This window comes from Lithobates pipiens, unplaced genomic scaffold, assembly GCF_037356315.1.
Source record: "Lithobates pipiens isolate NorthernLeopardFrog02 unplaced genomic scaffold, aLitPip1_a1.2 Scaffold_8, whole genome shotgun sequence".
NCBI classification, from domain to species: Eukaryota; Metazoa; Chordata; class Amphibia; order Anura; family Ranidae; genus Lithobates; species Lithobates pipiens.
In genome coordinates, this window is record NW_027507903.1 from 624493274 (window position 1) to 624519174 (window position 25901).

The 25901-nt window shown below is 42.1% G+C and overlaps 1 protein-coding gene across 1 annotated transcript; it reads left to right on the forward strand.

Annotated features, from left to right (window-relative positions):
- Positions 1-7673: 7673 nt before the first annotated feature.
- On the forward strand, positions 7674-9390 carry LOC143963935 (olfactory receptor 11L1-like). The gene has a single exon (XM_077473665.1). It carries the CDS (start codon positions 7692-7694, stop codon positions 8637-8639), a length of 948 nt encoding a protein of 315 aa, XP_077329791.1. The 5' UTR covers positions 7674-7691; the 3' UTR covers positions 8640-9390.
- The last annotated feature ends 16511 nt before the right edge of the window (positions 9391-25901 follow it).

Genomic DNA, 25901 nt, shown 5'->3' on the forward strand with positions numbered 1-25901 from the left:
CCAGTGCGTACGCGTAGAACTACGCCTGCGTTGCCCGCCCATGACGTTCTTTTCCAAGAATATTTCCCGCCCCCTTTTCTCTACGGTGCGCAGTAGGAGAAACATGGCGGAAACACAACAGGTGCTTGATATTAACGACTCCAGTAGTCACGAATCCCCGGCGCCACAAACGTCCCGATCCGGAAAGAGGAGATTTAAGGCCTCAAATATGGCATTTGAAGAGATGGTGGAGATGGTGGCAATCTTGCGAAGTAAGGATTATGATGGCAAGCATGGACCATACACCCATCCGAACTTGCGCAAGGCCAGAATCATGGCCAAAGTAGTTAAGACCCTGCACAATCGTTTTGGGGTACGACGGTCAAAAGACCAATTGAGGAAACGGTGGTCCGACCTTAAATTGAGGGAGCCGGATCAATACAAAAGGATCAAGAAAGTTCTGAATAAAAGTAAGTACTTGTCGTGTGTTCCTATTTTATGATTATTGCATACAGATCCATATGCTTTACCTTTGTACAATGTAAAAAATTGCTGCTTTCATGTTGGATACAGTAAAAGAATCGTATCGTTCTTAACAAACCCTCGTAAATTGTTCGTGGCAAACCTCGTTTATGATACAGGCTTTAAACAGCATTTTTTGGCTGTGTAATTTTTAGGACACAAAAAAAGATTAGGACATTGTGGTTTAGCTGTGTTTCAAAATACAATGACTAGAAAAGAACATTCAGTGGAATTGAAGGAGAGGACACTTGGCAGCAGCTGGGTAAAAACACATCTGCACTCATGAGCAAAAGTGTGGGACACCAGAGAACATTTATTAGGGTAAACCACACGGGGTTCCCTGGTATACTTTGGGGGGGGGGGGGTTGGGCATGTGTGAAACTTGGCACAAAAAGCAAATTATTGTAGTTTTTGGCAAAGTCAATTGATTTATCATGTCTTCACATTTTGCATCTCTTCATAAACCGACAATTGTACAACACTTCTAATCAAGGTTTCATCTTCCTAGTTCTGGCCTTAAATATCTGTGTGCTAAAGTATACCTTTTTGTTTGTTAATTTCTCATAGGGGAGAAAAGACTCACAAAGCAGGATCCCAGGGACCGCCACCCTTGCCAGCATGAATGTGAGGTTAGCCCCATCCCCCCCGTGGATGTGCATGTGGAGAAAGGAGAGGTGGAGGAAGGAGAGGAGATGGGCACCCCACCAGGTGAGTGTCTGACACCACAGCTTCACGTAATCGATGTATACCTGCATATTTCAAAACACATGTTTTTACATCTATTTTAGGTGATGTTCTGGTTGTGGAAAGCGACACATTTCCAAGCACCAGTGCCCCCCCCGAGGATGTCGAGGAAGGAGAGGTTGAGGAAGGAGAGGTGGAGGAAGTAGGGGAGATGGGCACCCCACCAGGTGAGTGTCTGACACCCCAGCTTGTTGAAATCCATGTATGACTGCATAATTTTTGACCCAATTTTTACCATCTATTGTAGGTGATGTTCTGGTTGTGGAAAGGGCCCCATTTTCCAGTGACAGCGCACATAGGCTGATTGGCCAGATAATGGGCTGGAATGGGGAACTAGATGACATGCGAACTAGCCTGGATCTCATGAAGACTCAGATTGACAATATGCAGCTGGAAATGAAGAACATGATCGATATTTTGGGGAGAATATAATCCGTTTCTCCATAATATCGATCATGTTCTTCATTTCCCTTGTTTTAGTTCAAAGATTGTTACTTCCAAAATTTTTAAGATTGTGGCTGATTGTTGTTACATTTTTCATATTTTTTTAAGAAAAAGAAAAAACACCAAAAAAAAAAATTTTTTACAAATTATAAAAAAAAGGAAACTAAAAAATGTTTGGCAAAGAAAGTTAAATTAACCAAAAAAAAATTATATCAATAAATATTCAATGGCACATGTGAATGTGGCCAAATTAAAATTTTGAAGAATCAAGAATGTGTGGCGTATTCTTTCAATGCTCAATACCAGTTTGGGAAAAGTGATTTTGTGTATCCAGTGACAATGGGCCTTATTGAATTAATGAAAATACACTTGGCACTACAAGTGCACTAGGATAACATAGGAGACAGCACAAACCAAAAGCAAGCAAGAAAACACATTTCAGATTTGAGGTTCTTTTATTATTTTACTCTTTTTAAAAATTAAATAATCTGTGGCATTGCAATGGCCCCCCTACCGTTAAAATAAGTGACATATCTTTGCCGAACTTCACGGGCACTTTGGGGGGCCAAGCCAGTACGGCCAGTATCCAGGCCTGTCAGCGATTCCGGACCAAGTCCAGCCTCAGGCATTATTGCCGATAAATAATTTGTGGAGTTTTTATGTAAAAAATTGTGCAAAATGCAGCACGTAAGTACGACATGGTTCAGTTTGTATTCGGCTAGGTTAATAGCAGTCAGAAAAACACGGAACCGGCTGGCCATTATTCCAAACACATTTTCCACAACTCTTCTCGCTCTGGCCAGCCGGTAGTTGAAAACCCTCCTCTCCGGGGTGAGGGCTCTTTGGGGGAATGGCCTCATGATGTGGTTGTCCAGAGCAAAAGCCTCATCAGCGATGAACACGAAGGGGAGTTCGTCCACATTCTCAGAATCAGGTGGCAATCCCAGTCCACCTGTCTGTATACGGCGGTAGAACTCCGTCTGGGCGAAGACTCCTCCATCCGACATCCGGCCATTCTTCCCCACGTCCACATACAGAAATTCATACTGTGCCGACACCACCGCCATTAACACAATACTGTGAAACCCCTTGTAGTTATAATAGTATGACCCCGAATGGGGAGGTGGCACAATGTGGACGTGCTTCCCATCTATCGCACCACCGCAGTTAGGAAAGTCCCAACGGGTGGCAAAATGGGATGCCACAGTCTGCCATTCCTGTGGCGATGAAGGAAACTGGGGAGGCAAAGCAGAAAAAACAAAAATAAGTACTTTTGCACATTAAACATTGTACATTACAACACAAACTTTCTTTCCCGCTTCTGCCTAGTCACAGGACACCGATCGTCTGCTCCCTGTCATTGGGAGCAGTGATCAGGGTCATGTCACTGCTAGCCCATCCCCCAGACAGTTAATAAACACTCACCCAGAACACACTTTAAACCATTCCTCGGCTCCCTTGTGCTTAATAACACCTTCACTGCATGTGACATTTTTACAGTAATCCATACAATTTTTTACACTATTGATCACTGTATTAATGACAATGGTCACAAAAATGTATGGAAATTGGCCAATGTGTCCGCCATAATGTGGCAGTCACCAGAAAAAAAAAAAAAAAAAACGGTTAGCAACGCCATAACTATTTTCAAAAATGGCAAGATTTTACAAATGCCAGCAAAATAGACCATATTTACGAAACGATAGAACTTTTGCACAAAACAATCAATAAACGCTTAATTGTGATTCATTTTAACACATTTGTTTACAAAAAGAATACGTATCGGCATCAAATGATGTCCAAAAAAATCATGGTGATATATTTTTGTGCCTATATTTCTTATTAGAGCGAAAAGTGAAAAATAATGCATATTTTGAAAAATGCATTTTGGGTTTGTTGGTGGTTAATCACCAAAAATAAAAAAGCAGAGGTGATCAAAGACAACCAAATACAAAATCTATTTGTGCTAATAAAATGAAGATAATTTACTAGGAGGAGCCATGTTACAAGGACGCACAATTGTCAATTCAAACAACGCACTGCCAAATCACCCAAAAAAGTGATGAAGGTCAGGAAGGGGGGAAAATCATTCCAGGGTTGAAGTGGGTTAAAAATACAATATATAACTCAACATTAATTTAAGGACACACAGACTCGTTGGAATTATATTAAGTGTGGGGGGGGATCCAGTTAAAGGACACACAGACCATTTGGGATACTATTAAGGGGGGGGGGGATTCAGTTAAGGGGACACAGACCATTTGGAATAATCTTTAAATGTTTTGTTTTAGGATAAAGCATTAGAATGGAGCTGACAAAAGACATTTTAAGTGACTAGACTAGGTGGATATGGGCCTACCATAGCATGTTGGTGAGGTTTAATGAAGGCAAATATGCAGGAAAGACAAAAAAGGAGCATTAAAAGATTGCAGCATGCATGAGGACAAAGGGGACATTCACAGCATATTGCAATCATGGTAATTAGAGATTGAGGAAAGAAATACAAGGCATTAGCAAACATTGAAGACAATAAAATGTGATGTTAAATGATATATCTTACCTTAATATAGTCCTCCTGCAGGACCTGTATGATGGCAGAACAGGTCTCTGGGATAATGATCCCCAGAGCCTGGGGGGAGATGCCTGTCGAGAACTTGAGGTCCTGAAGGCTTCTCCCTGTCGCCAAGTAGCGCAACGTGGCGACGAGCCTCTGCTCCGGAGTGATGGCTTGCCGCATGCAGGTATCCTGCCTGCTGATATAAGGGGTCAGCAAAGCCAGCAGACGGTGAAAAACGGGGTCCGTCATCCGGAGATAATTCCTGAAATCATCAGGATTATTCTCCTGGATCTCACGAAGCAAAGGCATGTGCGAGAACTGGTCACGCTGGAGCAGCCAATTCTTCGTCCATGAACTCCTCAACACCCCGTCCACGGACTGTTCTTGGGTTGCAGAATGAACTACAACACCAAGCGCAAGCAAAGCACGAACTCGACGACGAGTACGTACACGCAACATGGCTTCAAAATGGTCGGATTATCAGAACGAACTTAACAGACGTCACTGAAGAACAGCAAGGCCTGTGAAGAGCGAGCTGAAAGTCAGCGAGCGCAGTTAGATCACACTGCAAAATACAGAGACTAACTGACTACACGCACTAAAAAACAGATACAAACCTCACAAGCACAAACTGAAAAGCAGTGAAAAACGTTCTGAAAAATACGAGTCTGAAAAACGCGAATCGTCTCTCACCAAACTTCTACTAACACGAGATAAACACGAAATTAGCAGAAGGAGCCCAAAGGGTGGCGCACTTGGTATTGAACTTCCGTTTTATAGTCTCGTCGGACCTGGTGTACGTCACCGCGTACCAGACGGGCGGACTTTAGTGGGATCGTGTGTAGGCAAGTCCGTTTCCACGGAACTCCGGCGGAACTCTGTCGGAACTCCGGCGGAACTCCGGCGGAAACTCCTTCGGACTTAAGTCCGCTCGTGTGTACGGGGCATTAGTTTTCCCAAGAATTGTGGGAAAAAATTACAACTTCAAAAACTCACCATGCCTCTTACTAAATACCTCAGAGTGTCTACCATCCAAAAAGGTGTCATTTGTGGGGTATTTGTACTGTCCTGGCTTATTAGTGTCTCAAGAATTGAGAAAGGCTTTCACTACATCAGGTGTGATCAGGTGTGATCAATTTTAATGATTGACACCATAGCTTGTGGACTCAATAACTTTCATGCAGACTAAATAATATACACGTATTTTGGTTATTTTTATCAACGATATGTAGCAGTATACATTTTGGCATAAATCTATTAGTTGTTTTCAAAAGTTTATAATAGAAATTTAAAAAAAGTACTTTTTCCCAAAATATTCGCTCTTTTTTCACTGATATCGCAAAATAATAAAATAAAAAAAACAGTGGTGATTAAATACCACCAAAAGAAAGAGCTATTTGTGTGAAAAAAAATATATAAAAAATTTGTTTGGGTACAGTGTTGCATTATTGAGTAATTGTCATTCAAAGTGTTGGGGCACTGAAAGCTAAAAATTGGTCTGGGTAGGAAGAAGGTGAAAGTGCCCAGTATTGAAGTGGTTAATGTAATGCAATTACTTGAATGTCCATAGCCTGGCCACAAGCTTGCTTTAAATCAGTGTATATTCTTCCTACAGTTCTCAAATCAGTTTACTTATTTCCAATAAACAGTTAACAAAATGATTTTGAGAAAAAAAAAATCTAAATATATAATCCTAACATAAAAAATAATGAGCCCTGTGAAATTATCATTAAATGCTTCCAGTTCCCAGGGATTTTATGTAATTTCATTTACTTCTATATAAAGGAACACTATTCTATGTAATTAGTCAGTTCAACACTGAAGGGCAAACACTTTGAGATGCACTGAATTCCTTTGAATTTTTATTTGTAGCATTAAATAATTATCAACAAATTATACAATACTGTAAGTGCATGAGAATAAATTTGATATAAATATTTTTTGATTGATAAAAGTTTGGTTAAAGAAGACCTAATATCACAAAATGCCTTGAGGTCAGACTCTGCCTGATCTGTCTTTTTTCATGAAAACTTAAAGGACTAGTCAGTGTATTTGCCTTTTACATTTCTGGTCCCTGGGTCATGGTTTTTGGCATGCTGTATCAGGGAATCAGCAACTCCAGATCAGAGGTAAGTATTTGGTTGGTCTTCTTAGCTTTGACCGGAGAAAGGAAGCATGGAGTGGGGAGTGGGGCAGGTGGACCTTAATTCTGTTTTCAACTTTAGGTCTAAAAAAAGTCCATTGAAAAATGGACTGCATCTTTTTTGTTAACCTGTGCAAGAAATGTCTACCTTTTCTCTTGAATAAATTAAGCATACTTTATTGATTTTATTGTATTTCATTGCTTGATTGATATACACAGATCAGCCAAAACATCAAGATCACTGACAGGTAAAGTGAATAAGATTGATTATCCCATGACAATGACATCTGAAAGTCTTTGGGATATATTGGGCAACAAGCAAAAATGGTGTCCATGAGGTTGATGTATTGAAAGCAGAAAAAATGGGCATCACAGTTGGTTGTGTATGGGGTTGCATAGTCGTAGACTGATCATGATGCCCATGCTGACCCGTGTCCACAACCATAAACTCCTGCAATGAGCCTCAGAACTGGATCATGGAGCAATGAAAGAAGGTGGCCTGGTCTGATGAATCACATTTTCTTTGACATCATGTGAACAACTGGGTTTGTGTGCATTGCTTGTGATGTGATGTGATGCTTTGGGCAATGTTCTACTTGGAAAACGTGGGTCCTGCCAATCATGTGGATGTTACTTTGACAAGCACCAGCTACCTAAACATTATTAATGACCAAGTACACCCTTTCATGGGATTGGTATTCCCTGATGGATACGGCCCCTTTCAGCAGGATAACCTACCCTGCCAAACTGCAAAAATGGTTCAGGAATGGTTTGAGGAATAAAATAATTATTATCTATGGGATGTGCTGTAAAAACAAGTCTAATGCATTAAGGCCCCAACTCACAACTTACAGGACTTAAAGGATCTTTCAGTGTTTGGCTTGGTGTCAAATACCACAGTATACCTTCTGTGGTCTAGTGGCATCCATGTTGGGTCAGGGCTGTTTTGATGGCAAAAGGAAGACCTACTCAATATTAGGTGGGTCATTATAATGTTATAGCTGATTGATGTTTAACCTTCATATCCAGTAATTAGGCTCAAACATAAGCAGATAGCTCAGTGTTATATTAAGGGTCTTGAGTAGAGCTACTGCTGGGGTCTAAAATTTGGAATTTACATTACAGCTGAGCTGTTTATTTTAACATTATAAGGCATAGACTCAAAGGTGTGCTGGCTGGGGCTTTACAATGTAAGAAATGGCATTGTGACTAGTTAGGTTAGGATTACCAGGGATTACATGATTAAGACAAAATGTTTCCTCTGAACAACGCTGTTTCCTTTTTGTGTTCTCTCTTCAGGTTATGGTGGAGAAAAATGTGTCCCGTATTACCATGATCCACCTATTAGGACTTCAGACTCCACACAGTATAACATTTCTGATCTTTTTTCTTTTCTTTTTGATTTATTGTCTGACAATATGTGGAAACCTCCTGATCATCATATTGGTGTCCTACAGCAAATCCCTCCATTCTCCCATGTACTTCTTCCTCTCCCAGCTCTCTGTATCGGATATCTTACTGGCAACTGACATTCTTCCTAACATGCTCCATGCTGTTTTGATAAAAGGAATCGTAATATCATTTTCTGATTGCATCTCCCAGTTTTATTTCTTTTGTGTTTCAGAATCTTCAGAGTGTCTTCTTCTGACAGTGATGTGTTATGACAGATATGTGGCCATCTGTAGACCATTACATTATACCTTAGCAATGAACCTCCAGCTCTGCTGGTTGATGATTATCACATGTTGGGTGTTAAGTCTTTTAGTTGTGCTGATTCCCTCTTTAACAATATCACAATTGTATTTTTGTGGTCCCGATATTGTCAATCATTTTTTCTGTGATCTTGATCCAATCCTACAACTCTCCTGTTCTGATATTGCTAATGTTCTACTTGAAGTGACATTAATGAATTTTGTTATTGTTGTCATCCCATTCTTTATAATTATTATATCATATGTATATATTATAATCACCATTTTTAATATCCCATCTATTACCGGCAAACAAAAAGTTTTCTCAACATGCAGCTCCCACCTGACTGTGGTTTGTATATATTATGGTACACTAGTTTGTGTTTATTTGGTACCCCGTAGAGGACAGTCAGTGGATATCACTAAATTCTTGTCATTACTGTACACTGTGATCACCCCACTGATGAATCCGATTATATACAGCCTGAGGAATAAAGACTTAAAAAAAGCTGTAGCTAAAATTTTCAACCACTGCCTGCACTTGCATTTCAATGAATAATAATAATAATAATAAAAAAAATAAAAACATTTGTAAGTTTAAATTGAAGTTGGATGTCAGATCTTGATACCAAAGATGAAATTCATTAGACCTGACTCCACATTGTTGTTTTTAAAAATATTTGCAATCATAGATTGATCATTGTAATTCTCCTAATCTATACTATATTATCAAAAGTATTGGGATTCCTACCTTTACACGCACATGAACTTTAATAGCATCCCAGGCTTAGTCTGTAGGGTTCAATATTGAGTTGACCCACCTTTTGCAGCTATAACAGCTTCAACTCTTCTGGGAAAGCTGTCCACAATGTTTAGGAGGAATGTTTGACCATTCTTCCAGAAGCGCATTTGTGAAATCAGGCTGAGAAGGCCTGGCTCGCATGGTACGCTCTAATTCATCCCAAAAACGTGTTCTATTGGGTTGAGATCAGGACTCTGTACAGGCCAATCAAGTTCCTCCACCCCAAACTCGCTCATCCATGTCTTTATGGACCTTGCTTTATATATAATGTATATCATTCCCTGTAAATTTGATGAAATCATTTATTTAACTCTTCTTAGTCTAAATAGTTTGTGTAAAAATGTTTTTCTTATCTATGCCCTGTTTATTAGACATGTGCAGAGTAAAATATTTTGTTTCGGAATTTCGTTTTCGTCTGAAAACTTAATTTATTTAGTTACTCCCGAAATTCGTTTTTATTTATTTCGTTTTTCGTTCAAAAATTGCATTCATCCGAAAATCCACATGAATCACGGTCGAATCTGTCTTTGAAGGCTTATGGTGTCTGTCGAATGTATAAAGAAGATTCGACGGAACTAGTATATAGCATACTTTAGAACCCTATTAAAGTCTATGGGACTCCAACGTTCAAAATCTAAAGTGCTCATTTTAAAGGCTAATTTGCAAGTTACTGTCCTAAAAAGTGTTTGGGGACCTGGGTCCTGCCCCAGGGGACATGGATCAATGCAAAAAAAAGTTTTAAAAACGGCCGTTTTTTCGGGAGCAGTGATTTTAATAATGATTAAAGTGAAACAATAAAAGTGTAATATTCCTTTAAATTTCGTAGGGGGGGGGGTTGTCTATAGTATGCCTGTGAAGGGGCGCATGTTTCCCGTGCTTAGAACTGTCCCTGCACAAAGTGTCATTTATGCAGGAAAAAAAGTCCTTTAAAATCACTCGCAGCTATTATGAATTGTCGGCTCCCGTAATACAGAGAACACTCATTGAAAGTCATTGATAAAAAAATAAATAAATAAATAAATAAAAAAAAGCGTGGGGGTCCCCCAAATTCAATTACCAGGCCCTTCAGGTCTGGTATGGATATTAAGGGGAACCCTGCCTCAAATTTAAGAAAAAAATTGACGTGGGGTTCCCCCTAAATATCCATAACCAGACCCTTCAGGTCTGGTATGGATATTAAGGGGAACCCCACGTCAAATTTAAAAAAAAATTGACGTGGGGTTCCCCCTAAAAATCCATACCAGACCCTTTATCCGAGCACGCAACCTGGCAGGCCGCAGGAAAAGAGGGGGGGGGGCGAGAGAGCGGGCCCCCCTCCCTCCTGAACCGTACCAGGCCACATGCCCTCAACATTGGGAGGATGCTTTGGGGGTCTGTGACCCCTCAAAGCACCTTGTCCCCATGTTGATGAGGACAAGGGCCTCATCCCCACAACCCTGGCCGGTGGTTGTGGAGGTCTGCGGGCGGGGGGCTTATCAGAATCTGGAAGCCCCCTTTAACAATGGGACCCCCAGATCCCCCCCCCCTGTTTGAAATGGTAAGGGGGTACAAAAGTACCCCTACCATTTCACAAAGAAAGTGTAAAAAATGGTTAAATAAAACAAACACACTTTTGAAAAATTCCTTTATTAAAAATAAAAAAATAAAAAAAAGATTCCAGCGGCGGTAATCCACTCTTGCTATCCAGCGACGGACGATCATCTCTCCAGCGATGTCTCATCTCATCCAGCGCAGCGATCCATCCTTCTTCTGTCTCCGTGGAGGAGACACTGCAAGGATTCCGGCGGCTGACGTTTCTTATATACGGAGGGCGGGGCCACCCGTCACCTGACCCCGCCCCCCTCTGACGCAAGGGGAAACCCGGGGTTCCCCGTGACGTATAGGTGACCCCGCCCCCCTCTGATGTAACGGAAACCTGCCTGTGTTACATCAGAGGGGTGCGGGGTCACCCATACGTCACAGGGAACCCCGGGTTTCCCCTTGCGTCAGAGGGGGGCGGGGTCAGGTGACGGGTGGCCCCGCCCTCCGTATATAAGAAACGTCAGCCGCCGGAATGCCTGCAGTGTCTGCTACACGGAGACAGAAGGATGGATTCGCTGCGCTGGATGAGATGAGCCATCGCTGGAGAGATGACCGTCCGTCGCTGGATAGCAAGAGTGGATTACCGCCGCTGGAATCTTTTTTTTATTTTTTTATTTTTAACCACCTTCAGACCGGACCATTTTGCTGGTAAATGACCAGAGGTCTTTTTACAATTTGGCACTGCGCTGCTTTAACTGGTAATTGCGCGGTCATGCAATGTTGTACCCAAACAAAATTTGCGTCCTTTTCTTCCCACAAATAGAGCTTTCTTTTGATGGTATTTGATTGCCTCTGCGATTTTTATTTTTTGCGATATAAACGTAAAAAGACCGCAAATTTTAAAAAAAAAATGATATTTTCTACTTTTTGTTATTAGAAAAATCCAATAAACTCAATTTTAGTCATACATTTAGGCCAAAATGTATTCAGCCACATGTCTTTGGTAAAAAAAAAGTCAATAATTGTATATTTATTGGTTTGCGCAAAAGTTGTCACATCTACAAACTAAGGTACGTTTTCTGGAATTTACGCAGCTTTTAGTTTACGACTGCCTATCTCATTTCTTGAGGTGCTAAAATGGCAGGGCAGTACAAAACCCCCCCAAATGACCCCATTTTGGAAAGTAGACACCCTAAGGAAATTGATAAGTGGCATGTTGAGCCCATTGAATATTTTATTTTTTTGCCTCAAGCGATTGAATAATGACAAAAAAAATTTTTTTTTTTTTTTTTTTACACAAAGTTGTCACTAAATGATATATTGCTCACACATGCTATGGGCATATGTGAAATGACACCCCAAAATAAATTCTGCTGCTTCTCCTGAGTACGGGGATACCACATATGTGGGACTTTTTGGGAGCCTAGGCGCGTACGGGGCCCCGAAAGCCAAGAACCGCCTTCAGGTTTTCTAAGGGCGTAAATATTTGACTTCACTCCTCACTACCTATTACAGTTTTGAAGGCCATAAAATGCCAAGATGGCACAAAACCCCCACAAATGACCCCATTTTAGAAAGTAGACACCCCAAGCTATTTGCTGAGAGGCATTTTGAGTCCATGGAATATTTTATATTTTGCCACAAGTTGCGGGAAAATTACAAACTTTAATTTTTTTTTATTTTTTTTTCACAAAGTTGTCACTAAATGATATATTGCTCACACATGCTATGGGCATATGTGAAATGACACCCCAAAATAAATTCTGCTGCTTCTCCTGAGTACAGGGATACCACATATGTGGGACTTTTTGGGAGCCTAGCCGCGTACGGGGCCCCGAAAGCCAAGAACCGCCTTCAGGTTTTCTAAGGGCGTAAATATTTGACTTCACTCCTCACTACCTATTACAGTTTTGAAGGCCATAAAATGCCAAGATGGCACAAAACCCCCACAAATGACCCCATTTTAGAAAGTAGACACCCCAAGCTATTTGCTGAGAGGCATGTTGAGTCCATGGAATATTTTATATTTTGCCACAAGTTGCGGGAAAATTACAAACTTTTTTTTTTTTTTTTTTTCACAAAGTTGTCACTAAATGATATATTGCTCACACATGCCATGGGCATATGTGAAATGACACCCCAAAATAAATTCTGCTGCTTCTCCTGAGTACGGGGATACCACATATGTGGGACTTTTTGGGAGCCTAGCCGCGTACGGGGCCCCGAAAACCAAGCACCGCCTTCAGGCTTTCTAAGGGCGTTACAGTTTTGAAGGCCATAAAATGCCAAGATGGCACAAACCCCCCCCAAATGACCCCATTTTGGAAAGTAGACACCCCTAAATTTAGGGGTACACTAGTGAGACTAGGTAATAAATGGCGGGTGCCCTGAAACTATAAAAAAAATAACTAACCAACCAGCGTCACCTGTAACAGTTATATGGTGATCACTGGTGAAAGGGTTAACTAGGGGGCAATCAGGGGGCTTTATGCGGTAGTATATGGGGGTCCCTGGCGCTATAAAAAGCTGCGGCCAACCTAAATACCTACCTGCCTAACTAGCGTCACCTGTGACACTAATACAGTGATCAGAAAAACGATCGGTTATTAGGCTGGGTTCACACTGGAGCGATGCGGGAACGCCACGAATGCGCGGCGGGTTCCCGCATCACATGCCTCCCGGCGGCAGTTCACACTGCCCTATGCGAACTGCTGGGAGTGTCAGTGAAATGTTAATGACACCCCCAGATCAGTTCGCATATCGCAGTGCGATCTGCAAACTCGGATCGCATGGTGTGAACACCCATGCGATCCGATTCTGCTGCGGACCAAAAAAAGGGTCCCGTGCGAGTTTGCGGCGGGTGCGGCGGGTGCGACACGAATTCAGCCATACTATCTGTATGGCTGAACTCGAATCGCACAGAGATCGGATGTGATTTGCACTGCAGTGCGGTGCGAATCACATCCGTTCTCATAAACCGCTGCAATGTGAACCCAGCCTTAGTGACACTGGCGACGGGGGGTGATCACAGGGTTAAACCTTTATTGGGGGGGTTAGGGGGGTACCTTAGAACTAAAGGGGGCTAACCCTAACTGCCCTAACAGTTATTACAGTCACAAATGACACCCGCCGGGTGATCAGGGGGTTAAACCTTTATTAGGTAATAAATGGCGGGTGCCCTGAAACTATAAAAAAATAACTAACCAACCAGCGTCACCTGTAACAGTTATATGGTGATCACTGGTGAAAGGGTTAACTAGGGGGCAATCAGGGGGCTTTATACGGTAGTATATGGGGGTCCCTGGCGCTATAAAAAGCTGCGGCGAACCTAAATACCTACCTGCCTAACAAGCGTCACCTGTGACACTAATACAGCGATCAGAAAAACTATCGCTTATTAGGCTGGGTTCACACTGGAGCGATGCGGGAACGCCATGAATGCGCGGCGGGTTCCCGCATCGCATGCCTCCCGGCGGCAGTTCACACTGCCCTATGCGAACTGCTGGGAGTGTCAGTGAAATGTTAATGACACCCCCAGATCAGTTCGCATATCGCAGTGCGATCTGCAAACTCGGATCGCATGGTGTGAACACCCATGCGATCCGATTCTGCTGCGGGCCAAAAAAAGGGTCCCGTGCGAATTTGCGGCGGGTGCGGCGGGTGCGGCGGGTGCGACACGAATTCAGCCATACTATCTGTATGGCTGAACTCGAATCGCACAGAGATCGGATGTGATTTGCACTGCAGTGCGGTGCGAATCACATTCGTTCTCATAAACCGCTGCAATGTGAACCCAGCCTTAGTGACACTGGCGATGGGGGGTGATCACGGGGTTAAACCTTTATTGGGGGGGTTAGGGGGGCACATTAGAACTAAAGGGGGCTAACCCTAACTGCCCTAACAGTTACTACAGTCACAAATGACACCAATGCAAAAAAAATAAAAAAAAAAGCAATTGGTGTCACTGTGACTGGGGGGGCAGGGGTAATTGGGGGGTGATCGGGGGTAAAGGGGGGGTGTGAGTGTGCCTGGCATGTTCTACTGTATGTGGGGTGTGTTGGTGCAACTCACCGAACCTCTCTCCTCGGTGCCGGAACGAAAACTACCGACACGGAGGAGAGAATACATCACTTCCTCTCCTGTGTTTACATTACAGGAGAGGAAGTGATGTCACCGGACATTTTCATTCGCCGGGAGCGATCGAGAGGGGGTGGCCATGAATGAATGGCCGTCCCCTCATCCGGGATCGCTCCCGAACGAATACCGACCGCCGCAGGCACCGGGCGGGGGCCCGATCGGGCCCCCGACCGGCGGGCAGGCAAGGACGTACATGTAAGCCCTTATGCCTGCCCGTGCCATTCTGCCGACGTACATCGGCGTGCAGCGGTCGGCAAGTGGTTAATAAAGGAATTTTTCAAAAGTGTGTTTGTTTTATTTAACCATTTTTTACACTTTCTTTGTGAAATGGTAGGGGTACTTTTGTACCCCCTTACCATTTCAAACAGGGGGGGGGCCGGGATCTGGGGGTCCCCTTGTTAAAGGGGGCTTCCAGATTCTGATAAGCCCCCCGCCCGCAGACCTCCACAACCACCGGCCAGGGTTGTGGGGATGAGGCCCTTGTCTTCATCAACATGGGGACAAGGTGCTTTGAGGGGTCACAGACCCCCAAAGCATCCTCCCAATGTTGAGGGCATGTGGCCTGGTACGGTTCAGGAGGGAGGGGGGGGCGCTCTCTCGTCCCCCCCTCTTTTCCTGTGGCCTGCCAGGTTGCGTGCTCGGATAAAGGGTCTGGTATGGATTTTTAGGGGGAACCCCACGTCAATTTTTTTTTAAATTTGACGCGGGGTTCCCCTTAATATCCATACCAGACCTGAAGGGTCTGGTTATGGATATTTAGGGGGAACCCCACGTCAAATTTTTTCTTAAATTTGAGGCAGGGTTCCCCTTAATATCCATACCAGACCTGAAGGGCCTGGTAATTGAATTTGGGAGACCCCCACGCTTTTTTTATTTATTTATTTATTTATTTTTTTTATCAATGACTTTCAATGAGTGTTCTCTGTATTACGGAGCCGACAATTCATTATAGCTGCGAGTGATTTTAAAGGACTTTTTTTCCTGCATAAATGACACTTTGTGCAGGGACAATTCTAAGCACGGGAAACATGCGCCCCTTCACAGGCATACTATAGACAACCCCCCCCTACGAAATTTAAAGGAATATTACACTTTTATTGTTTCACTTTAATCATTATTAAAATCACTGCTCCCGAAAAAACGGCCGTTTTTAAAACTTTTTTTTGCATTGATCCATGTCCCCTGGGGCAGGACCCGGGTCCCCAAACACTTTTTAGGACAGTATCTTGCAGAATCTTTTCTCTCTGTCAAATCTTTTTTCTCTGTCGAATATTTTCTCTATATAATCTTGGACTAATAGAGGTAAGGTTAGGCACATTCGAACACAGGTTCTATAGACACAGATTGTTGTCAGAGTCATGTTGAATCTCCTATTCTATATCGAACTGTTGTAACAATGAAAACGAAAATAAAGAATTTATTTATGTCGGATCTTTCGTTTTTTGGATTTTCTGCTTTCGTTATCGTTTGTCAAAACGAAAACGAAAATAGCTGAAATTCGGACGAAAATGCATTCGGACGAAAACGAATGCACATGTCTACTGTTTATGAAGACTTGATACTGATACCATACTTCCACTGTACTCTAATGTTTCAGACTCTTAAATCTATTTGAGACTTTGTTCAACATCTTTAATAAAAGGGTTGTTACAAAAATTATTTATGCACATCATTTTTATGCAGCCTACATGTAGACAATTATGGTGACCAGAAAGAAATTATTTACATTGCTCCTTCATTTTCACATTGGCCTTCCTTAAATGTGGAGAAATGCAGATTTTAGGACAGTAGAAAACCAATGGCTGCTTTCTGTTCTCAATGAAATTATTTATTTTTTTCCATAAAAGATTTTATTGAAAACTTCAAATCTCAAGAACATGCACGGCAGGTATACAACAAATACAGAAAGTGCAACCTTGACTCTTTTGTACAGAACAAAAAAATGCGGGTGAATCAGTGCCACACTGGTCATGGTAATAAGAGCAGTGCTATACAAATATAGTCCTAACTTGTCAACAAATGTATAAACAGGATAATGATATATTACAAAAGGGGCATCCAAGTTGGGTCAGGTAGTGATATAGAAGGGTGTCGGACCCATGAGACCAATATCATGAGTGATTAATTTTTTTTTCCCTTTGACATTGGTTGGCTAAATGGTATCTTAAATTGTCACAGAGTACCAATACATACAAATCATTTTCCTATCAGACCAAACTTAGCCAAGTCCGGTAAAAATCACATCAGTTTACTTTGCAGACCGTACGAGTATTAGGCACTGGCTGTAGGCTAGATTCAAATATAGATTGTTTGAATGCTTTGCACTGCCTCTGCTCTATTCTGTTTACACCTCTCTTCTGGCTTTCTTTTTACTATCTGTTTTCTGTTTTATATCTCTTGCATGTCTACTGATCATTACTTAATGGGGTTGATTTAATAAAGAAAAATAGGTTGTTCACTTTACAAGTGACTTTTCCCTTAGCTTAGTGAATGTGGTGAAAATTCAATTTGAAACAATTTTCAATTGTGTGCAAGGAAAATAATAAAAATGCTAATTCTGCTTGTACATTTGGATGATGGATATAAGCAGAGCTTCACATCCTTTCCTAAGCTAAGGAAATTTCCATAGCAAGGAGAACATTTCCTGGCAAAGTGAATACCTATTTGCCTTTAGTAAATCAACCCCAATGCCTCTGCTCAGTTATTTCCCATTCCCACATTTTCTACCTTTCTGTTGTTTCCACTCCTCCTCTTTCTATTTAATGCAATGTGTCTATTTTCCTCCTCCTGGACCAAACTTATTTGATCTATAACTATCTTCTGGTGCTTTGTTTGCTGTGGGCTAAGCATTTTATCTTGTTTTTGACTTGTCATTTTTATACCAGTCATCTGTGCCAGTGCAAGCTGTTGGGTTGCTTCTGTCCGTGAGGTCTCACCTGACATACAGTACATCTGTCCTGGTGAAAGTTGTTGATTTGTCATTTTTCTACCAGTCATCTGTGCCAGTGCAAGCTGTTGGGTTGCTTCTGTCCGTGAGGTCTCACCTGACATACAGTACATCTGTCCTGGTGAAAGTTGTTGGATTTCTTCTGATCTGGCAACCTACCATTCTACTTCCAGTTAATCGTTTGCAAATGTCCTAAATGTCTGTTAACTGTCCTGTTGTACTTTTGTCTGGTACTAGCTGTTGGAATATTCTGTGCCTGTATGGTTGTTCCCAAAATATTCCAGTGTAATCCAAAGTTTATTTGTCTTGAGTCAGTCTCTGCTGAGGCAAGGACAAATCCTGGGAGCGTCAGCAGCACAACTCTATCACCACCAGCATCGGCTCTGGTGTAGACTAGATCAGACCAAATCCTCTTATGGCGCGTACACACGAGTGGACTTTTCAACATCCAAAGTCCGACGGAATGATTCCGTCAGACTATTCGATCGTGTGTGGGCTGCAACGGACTTTTGATTCGCAAAAGCCTGATGGACTTTAGAAAATGGAACATGCTTCAAATTTTTCAGACGGAACTCCGCCGGACCCGGTCCCTCTGAAAAATTCGCTCGTGTGTATGCTATTCCGACGGACTAAAACCGACGCTAGGGCAGCTATTGGTTACTGGCTATGAACTTCCTTATTCGAGTCCAGTCGTACGTCATCACGTTCGAATCCGTCAGAGTTTGGCGTGATTGTGTGTGGCCAAGTCCGCTCAGTCGAAAAGTCCGTCAGAACTCTGTCGGAACTCCGGCAGAGCTCCGGCAGAACTCCTTCGGAAGTCTGTCGGACATAAGTCCTCTCGTGTGTACGGGGCTTTTGCCCTCTCATTTCTACCCTTGTCTCTATTACCTCTATTTCAAGTTATCTAAGTTATCTAGTATTGGGTTGTTCGCATGCAATTCCTCGGTCTGCTCTGTATTTCCCCAGCAGGTGGCACGGGTTCCCCATGCCCAGAACTGTAGATTTTTGGCACTATGTCATGAGGCTAGAAAGCACTCAATCTCCAAGTAAAGTGCTCAAAGTCTCCCCAAGCTTTCAATGGATTTTATTTTGCAAGAAGAAAGAAGAAGAGTAAAAACTGTATTGGCCAACAAGTTCTAGTCATCAGTCCTCAGGAAGGATGCGCTTGAATTGGAATTGGAGATAGTTCAAAAAAAGGGTTACAAACTAATAAGGGGGCTGGAGGTCCTTATTTATCAGGAATTATTAACCACTTCAATACCGGGCACTTAAACACCTTCCTGCCCAGACCAATTTTGAGCTTTCAGCGCTATCGCACTTTGAATGACAATTGCGTGGTCATGCTACACTGTACCCACATGAAATTTTTAGAATTTTTTTCCCACAAATAGAGCTTTCTTTTGGTGGTATTTTATTACCTCGACAGTTTTTATTGTTTGCTAAACAAATAAAAAAAAAATAAAAAAAAAAATATGCTTTTTTTGTTTCAGTTTCAAAACTTTGTAAATAAGTAAGTTTTCTCCTTCACTGATGGGCACTTGTGGGGCTGCACTGATGGGCACTGATGAGCTGACACCAATGAAGTGGCACTGATGAGGTGGCATTGATGGGCACTGATATGTGGCACTGATAGGCGGCACTGATGGGCACTGATAGGTGGCACTGATTTCTTATCCACTTTTATCCACTCCATCCGTTGGAATTTCCAACACACAAAGTTTGAGAGCAGGATCTAAAATTTTCCAACAACAAAATCCGATTGTTTAAATTCCAATCGAGTGTAGACAATTCTGACGCACAAAGTGGCATGCATGCTCAGAATAAATTACGAGACGTAAGTTATTGGCTACTGATCTCTTTATAGTCCCGTCGTATATGGTTTACATGGTTTACGTCACCACATTCTGAACGATCAGATTTTCTGACAACTTTGTGTGACTGTGTGTATGCAAGACAAGTTTGGACCAAAATCCGTCAGAAAAATGTCCAACCGTGTGTACAGGGCATAAGTCCTTTTTCCCCCTGCAAATAGAGCTTGCTTTTGGTGGTATTTGATCACGTCTGCGGTTTTTATTATTTGCGCTATAAGCAAAAGAAGAGAGACAATTTTGAAAAAACACACAATATTTTTTTAACATTTTTGCTATAATAAATATCCCAAAATTAAAAAGAAAATTCTTCTACATATTTTTGGTAAAGAAAAATCACAATAAGAGTATATAGATTGGTTTGCGCAAAAGTTATAGCATCTATAAAATTGGTGATATATTTATGGCATTTGTATTATTATTTTTTTTTTACTAGTAATGGCGGTGATCAGCAATTTTTATCGGGACTGCGACATTGCGGCAGACAGATCAGACACTTTTGACACTTTTTTGGGACCATTGACATTTTTACAGAGATCAGAGCTAAAAATAGCAACTGATTACTGTATAACTGTCACTGGCAGGGAAGGGGTTAAAACTAGGGGGCGATCAAGGGGTTAAGCGTGTTCCCTCAATGTGTGTTCTAACTGTGGGGGGATGGGACTGACTGGAGGAGGAGACCAATTGTTGTAAGCATTAGGAACAACAGATTGGTCTCCTCACCCCTGACAGAAAAGGGATTTGTGTGTTTACGTGTTTTTTTCATGGGTTGCCTGACGGACACTGCGGCTGATGTGCGGGCGTATCTGCTCTTAAGTGCCACCCCTCCAGTGGCATGCGCACCCCCTATTCTCCTTAAAGCGCCATACAGCTATGGTGATTTGTGCAGGGGAGCCGTTCTGCAGCTTTCCAAATACAGTGGATGGTCGACAAGTGGTTAAATCACTTAAGGACCCAGCCTCTTTCTGAGATTTGTTGTTACAAGTTAAAAAAAAAAAAATTGCTAGAAAAATACTTAGAAATCCCAAACATTATACATTTTTTTCTAACACCCTAGAGAATAAAATGGTGGTCATTGCAATACTTCCTGTCACACCATATTTGTGCAGTGGACTTAAAAGAGCACTTTTTTTGGAAAAAATACACCTTTTTTAATTAAAAAATAAGACAACATTAATGTTAGCCCAATTTTTTTATATTGTGAAAGACAATGTTACGCCGAGTAAATTGATACCCAACATGTCATGCTTCAAAATTGTGCCCACTTGTAGAATCGCAACAAACTTTTACCCTTAAAAATCTCTATAGGCGACATTTAAAAAATTCTACAGGTCGCATGTTTTGAGTTACAGAGGAGATCTAGGATTAGAATTATTGTACTTACTCTTACCGATCGCAGCAATGCCTCATGTGTGTGGTTTGAACGTCATTTTCATATTCAGGCGCTACTCATGTATGCGTTCACTTCTGCATGCGAGCTCGGCAGGACGGGGCGCGTTTACATTTTTTTTTATTATTTATTTTACCTTTTATTTTTTATTTTTACACTGTTCTTTTAAAACAAAAATAGTGTTACTTTTATTCCTATTACAAGGAATGTAAACATCCCTTGTAATAGAAAAAATCATGACACAACCTCTTAAATATGAGATCTGGGGTCAAATAGACCTCAGATCTCATATTTACACTAAAATGCAATAAAAAAAAATAAAAAAATGTCAATTGGAAAAGGAAATTTATAAAATGGCCCTTTAAGATCTTTGGGCGGAAGTGAAATTTTGACATCGCTTCAGCCCTGCAATGGTATTTCTCCATACCCAGGTAGGACAAGCTTACGATCGCCTCTGCCGCTACCGATGGCTCCGGTAAGTGGCGGAGGGTACTGGAGCACGGTGGGAGGGGGTGCCCCACTCTCGCCACCGATAAAAGTTATCTCGCTGTGAATTCGCCGCAGAGAACACTATTATCGCAAACTGGACCGCCCACTGAAGAAGAGGATAGGGGGGGGGTTATGGCAGCTAGCTGCTGCCATAACAACAATATTCCTCTTCAAAGTGAGGATGTATATCGGCATGCATTTATATAGATAAATGCATGACTCCTGCATATTCTATGAAAACCTATTTATCTTGGGACAACACAGGTTAGATAGGTATATTCATGGGGTCAGTGGATATTAACATTATGGTCGTATCTGTGACCTAGAATCCAATCTAGCATTTGAGTTACTTATGATCACATATATTTATCATATAACATGTATATTTGTTTTACATGTTCAAACCATTTCTCCTGTCAGACAATTTAGGCACATATGGATTATTGACTGTTCAGGGATTTGTGTCTGTGTGTCATTTGGTGTAACGTTAACTTCACATCTCAGTCATTGTCTGAGGGAAAGCCTGAGTCAACATCGGGGTTTGACTAGTAATGCAATTTCATCCTTTGAAACAATGTGGTTATTTACCAAAGCTTTCTTTTAATTAATAGTTTTGTAACTTCGGTTTGAACACACATTTTGACCATTGTCAGCTTGTTTTGTATCAGATTCATGTTTACTCGGCTTCAACATGAGTTATTTTTCTTAACTTTAGCCTTCCTATGGATAGTATAACTCAATCAGCCATTTCTGTTGGGAGGGGGGCGCTCTCCTGGAGTGATGTGTTGAGTTAAAGTCTAAATGAAAAAAACATGCTATTTTGATGTGTCTCGGCCATGAAAAAATGAACAAGAAAATAATGATGTTATGTTGTTGGGCTGGTATAAAAATGCTATAGGGCTGGTATGACTTTTTTTTTTTTTTTAGGGCTGTTTTTTTTATTCCCAGTCCGGCCCTATGTGCGGCCCAAATTATGCAGTACAGATGCCTAGCCAAATTAATGAGTGCATGTGTTTCCAGTGAAGTATACTCTTAATGCTACATCATTAGAAGACATTTTAGACTTCCAACCTTGTAATTGTAGTTTGGGGAAGGTTCTTTAGTATTCCACCTATTCCACCATGAATGTGCTCCTGTGCTTAAAGCCAGCTCCATAAAGACATGTTTAACTGTGCTTGGTATAAAGAAATGCATGTGGCCTGCACAGAGCCCTGACCTCAACTCCACTGAACACCTTTGGGATAAATCTGAAAGCTAACTGTGAGCCAGGTGTTTTTGTCCAACATCCATACCTAATCTCAGAAATGCTCTTTTGAGCTAATAGACAGAAAATCCCACAAGCATCCTCCAAAATCTTGGGGAAAGCCTTCCCAAAAGAGTGTAGGCTTTTATAACTGAAAATAAGAAATCTTCAAGGCCCCAATGCAAGAATCCAGGAAGGGCCTCCCTGGTCCCCCCTTCCTGCCAACCCCGGGGCCATTCCCATTGATCCTTGGGCCCTTTACTCCCATCATGGGGCCTTTTATTGCAGTGCCGCTGTGGTCCCCCTTCCTGCCCTCCTGGGTAAGGTTGCCACCTTTTCATCAAGCCAGAACTGAACACTTTAGCTGCCCACAGCATTTTTTTGTAGGATACTCTAGGGATGAGCTTCAAGTTCGAGTCGAACCCATGTTCGACTCGAACATCGTTTGTTCGGCCGTTCCCCAAATTCTGAAGGTTATGGGCCGCTAGTGCCAAATTCAAGTGTAATGCAGGTTTCCGTTACATCAGAGGGGGGCGGGGACACCCATACGTCATGGGGGAAGCCCTGGCTTCCCTCACTAGCGTCAGAGGGGGCAGGGTCAGGTGACGGGTGGGGTGGTGAGGTTAATTTAAGGGTTAATTGCTTTGCAGTGCCTGCAGTTACAGAGGTCACCTGTGTTGTTTTAAATCTCAATTGCTGCTTTTTAAGCACTTTCCTACTGTCATATTGTAAAATGACGCTGGCAGGAACATTCCCTCCCTTGGGGCAGGTGTCATATGTAGTCCACCCATTCTCGCTGCTCTCGCGCCCCCCCCCCCCCCCAGGGGAGAGTAGCATCCGGGATGAGGAATGTCCCTTGCAACACAGCCCATCCCTGATCAGGGTAAAGAGCCAATGAAAATGGATATTTACCACATGACCGGCTGTGTCCAATCACAGCTGGTCACAAATGTCAACAAACCCGCGGTAACTAGCTGTTACCGGGATCTCCTCTTCACACACAAATCCTATGTGAGGAGGAGATTGCGGCAACAACTAGTTACCGCCTACAGTGCAAAGTAAAACACACTGATTCCCCATAAATAAAGAGAACCAGCCCATCTGAGTACCTGTCACCAGCCCATCAAAGTACCTGTCTCCAGCCCATCAGATTACCCGAGTACCTGTTTCCAGCCCAGAGTACCTGAGTACCTATCTGAAGAATATCAGAGTACCTGCCTCCAGCCCAGAGGACCCAAGCACCCGTCTCCAGCCCAGAGTACCCGGGTACCTCTCTGGAGCCCATCAGAGTGCCAGAGTACCTGTCTCCAGCCCAGAGCACCTGTGTACCTATCTTCAGCCCACCAGAGTGCCCAAGTACCTATCTGCAGCCCATAAAAGTACCCGGGTACCTGTCTCCAGCCAATTGGAGTACCTGAGTACCTGTCTCTGGTCCATCAGAGTACCTGAGTACCTGTCTCCAGCCCATCAGAGTACCTGAGTACCTGTCACCATCCCATCAGAGTACCTGGGTACCTGTCTCCAGCCCAGAGTATCCAAGTACCTATCTGCAGCCCATCAGAGTACCCGAGTACCCGTCTCCAGCCAATTAGACTACCTGAGTACTGTCAGAAACCATGAATCAGAGCCGAGACAGAAGTGTAGTTAAAATCACACTTGTTTAATAATAATAGAAAAAGGTAAACAGAGCAACGTAATCAAATCATAGCAAGAGTTAGGTAAACGGAACAGATAGCCAGACAAGCCAGGACATCAGAGAGCCAAAGATCAGTGTACTTCAGGACAGGTCAGGAAATCAGGAAACTGGAGAATCAATGTAGTGGAACAGCAAGCAGGATCAGGAACCAGTAGGGATGTCAGCCAAGTGAGTCTTCAACAGGTACACAGGAGAGAGTCTCTGGATGTGTTGACCAAGGCGAAGGCAGAGAGGATCTGGACTGAACAGCTTAAATAGCCAGCAGGACTGATGAGCAGGATATCATCACCAGGTGAGTCACTGTGGAAAGATTAGAGCTGGCAATTAACCGACAGCTGAGCAGCCTGCTCTGAGAAGGAAGGTCTGAGCCCAGCCCTAACAAGTGCCTGTCTCCAGCCCATCAGAATACCCAAGTACCTATCTGCAGCCCATCAGAGTACCTGAGTGCCTATCTGCAGTATATCAAAATACCCGAGTACCTATTTGCAGCCCATCAGAGTACCCGAGTACCTACCTTCAGTCCAGGTGTTGGGGTGTTTGCTTTCCAAAAGGGGGTCATTTTGTGGGTAATTCCACTGTCATGGTGCTCCAGGGCCTTCAAAAGTGTGATAGGTTATCAGAAAATTAGATGTGTAATTTATGCTCCTAGAACACTTGAAGGTGCTCCCTGCATGTTGGGCCTCTGTATGTGGCCAGGCTGTGTAAAAGTCTCACACATGTGGTATCATCATACTCAGGAGGAGTAGCAGAATATGTTTTAGGGTGTAATTTTTGCTATGTACATGCTAGAAAAATGTTATAAATTGACAACTTTGTGTAAAAATAAATGCATTTTCATTTTCTTTACAAAAACTTGTGGAAAAAAATGACATGTTCAAAAGACTCATTATGCCTCTGATTATACATTGGGGTGTTTGCTTTCCTAAATGGGGTCATTGTTTGGGTAATTTCACTACCATGGTGCTCCAGGGCCTTCAAACGTGTGATAGGTAGTCAGGAAATTGGATGTGTAATTTATGCTCTTAGAATGTCTAACGGTGCTCCCTGCATATTGGGTCTCTGTATGTGGCTAGGCTGTGTAAAAGTCTCACACATGTGTTATAACCATACTCAGGAGGAGTAGCAGAATGTTTTTTGGGGTGTAATTGCAAATATGCATATCCTGTGTGTGAGAAATAACTTGTTATTATGACAACTTTGCGTAAAATAAATAAATAAATAATTTCTTAGTTTTCCCAAGAATTGTGGGAAAAAATTACAACTTCAAAAACTCACCATGCCTCTTACTAAATACCTCAGAGTGTCTACCATCCAAAAAGGTGTCATTTGTGGGGTATTTGTACTGTCCTGGCTTATTAGTGTCTCAAGAATTGAGAAAGGCTTTCACTACATCAGGTGTGATCAGGTGTGATCAATTTTAATGATTGACACCATAGCTTGTGGACTCAATAACTTTCACGCAGACTAAATAATATACACTTATTTTGGTTATTTTTATCAACGATATGTAGCAGTATACATTTTGGCATAAATCTATTAGTTATTTTCAAAAGTTTATAATAGAAACTTAAAAAAAAGTATTTTTTCCCAAAATATTCGCTCTTTTTTCACTGATATCGCAAAAATAAATAAATAAAAAAAAAAGTGGTGATTAAATACCACCAAAAGAAAGAGCTATTTGTGTGAAAAAAATATATAAAAAATTTGTTTGGGTACAGTGTTGCATTA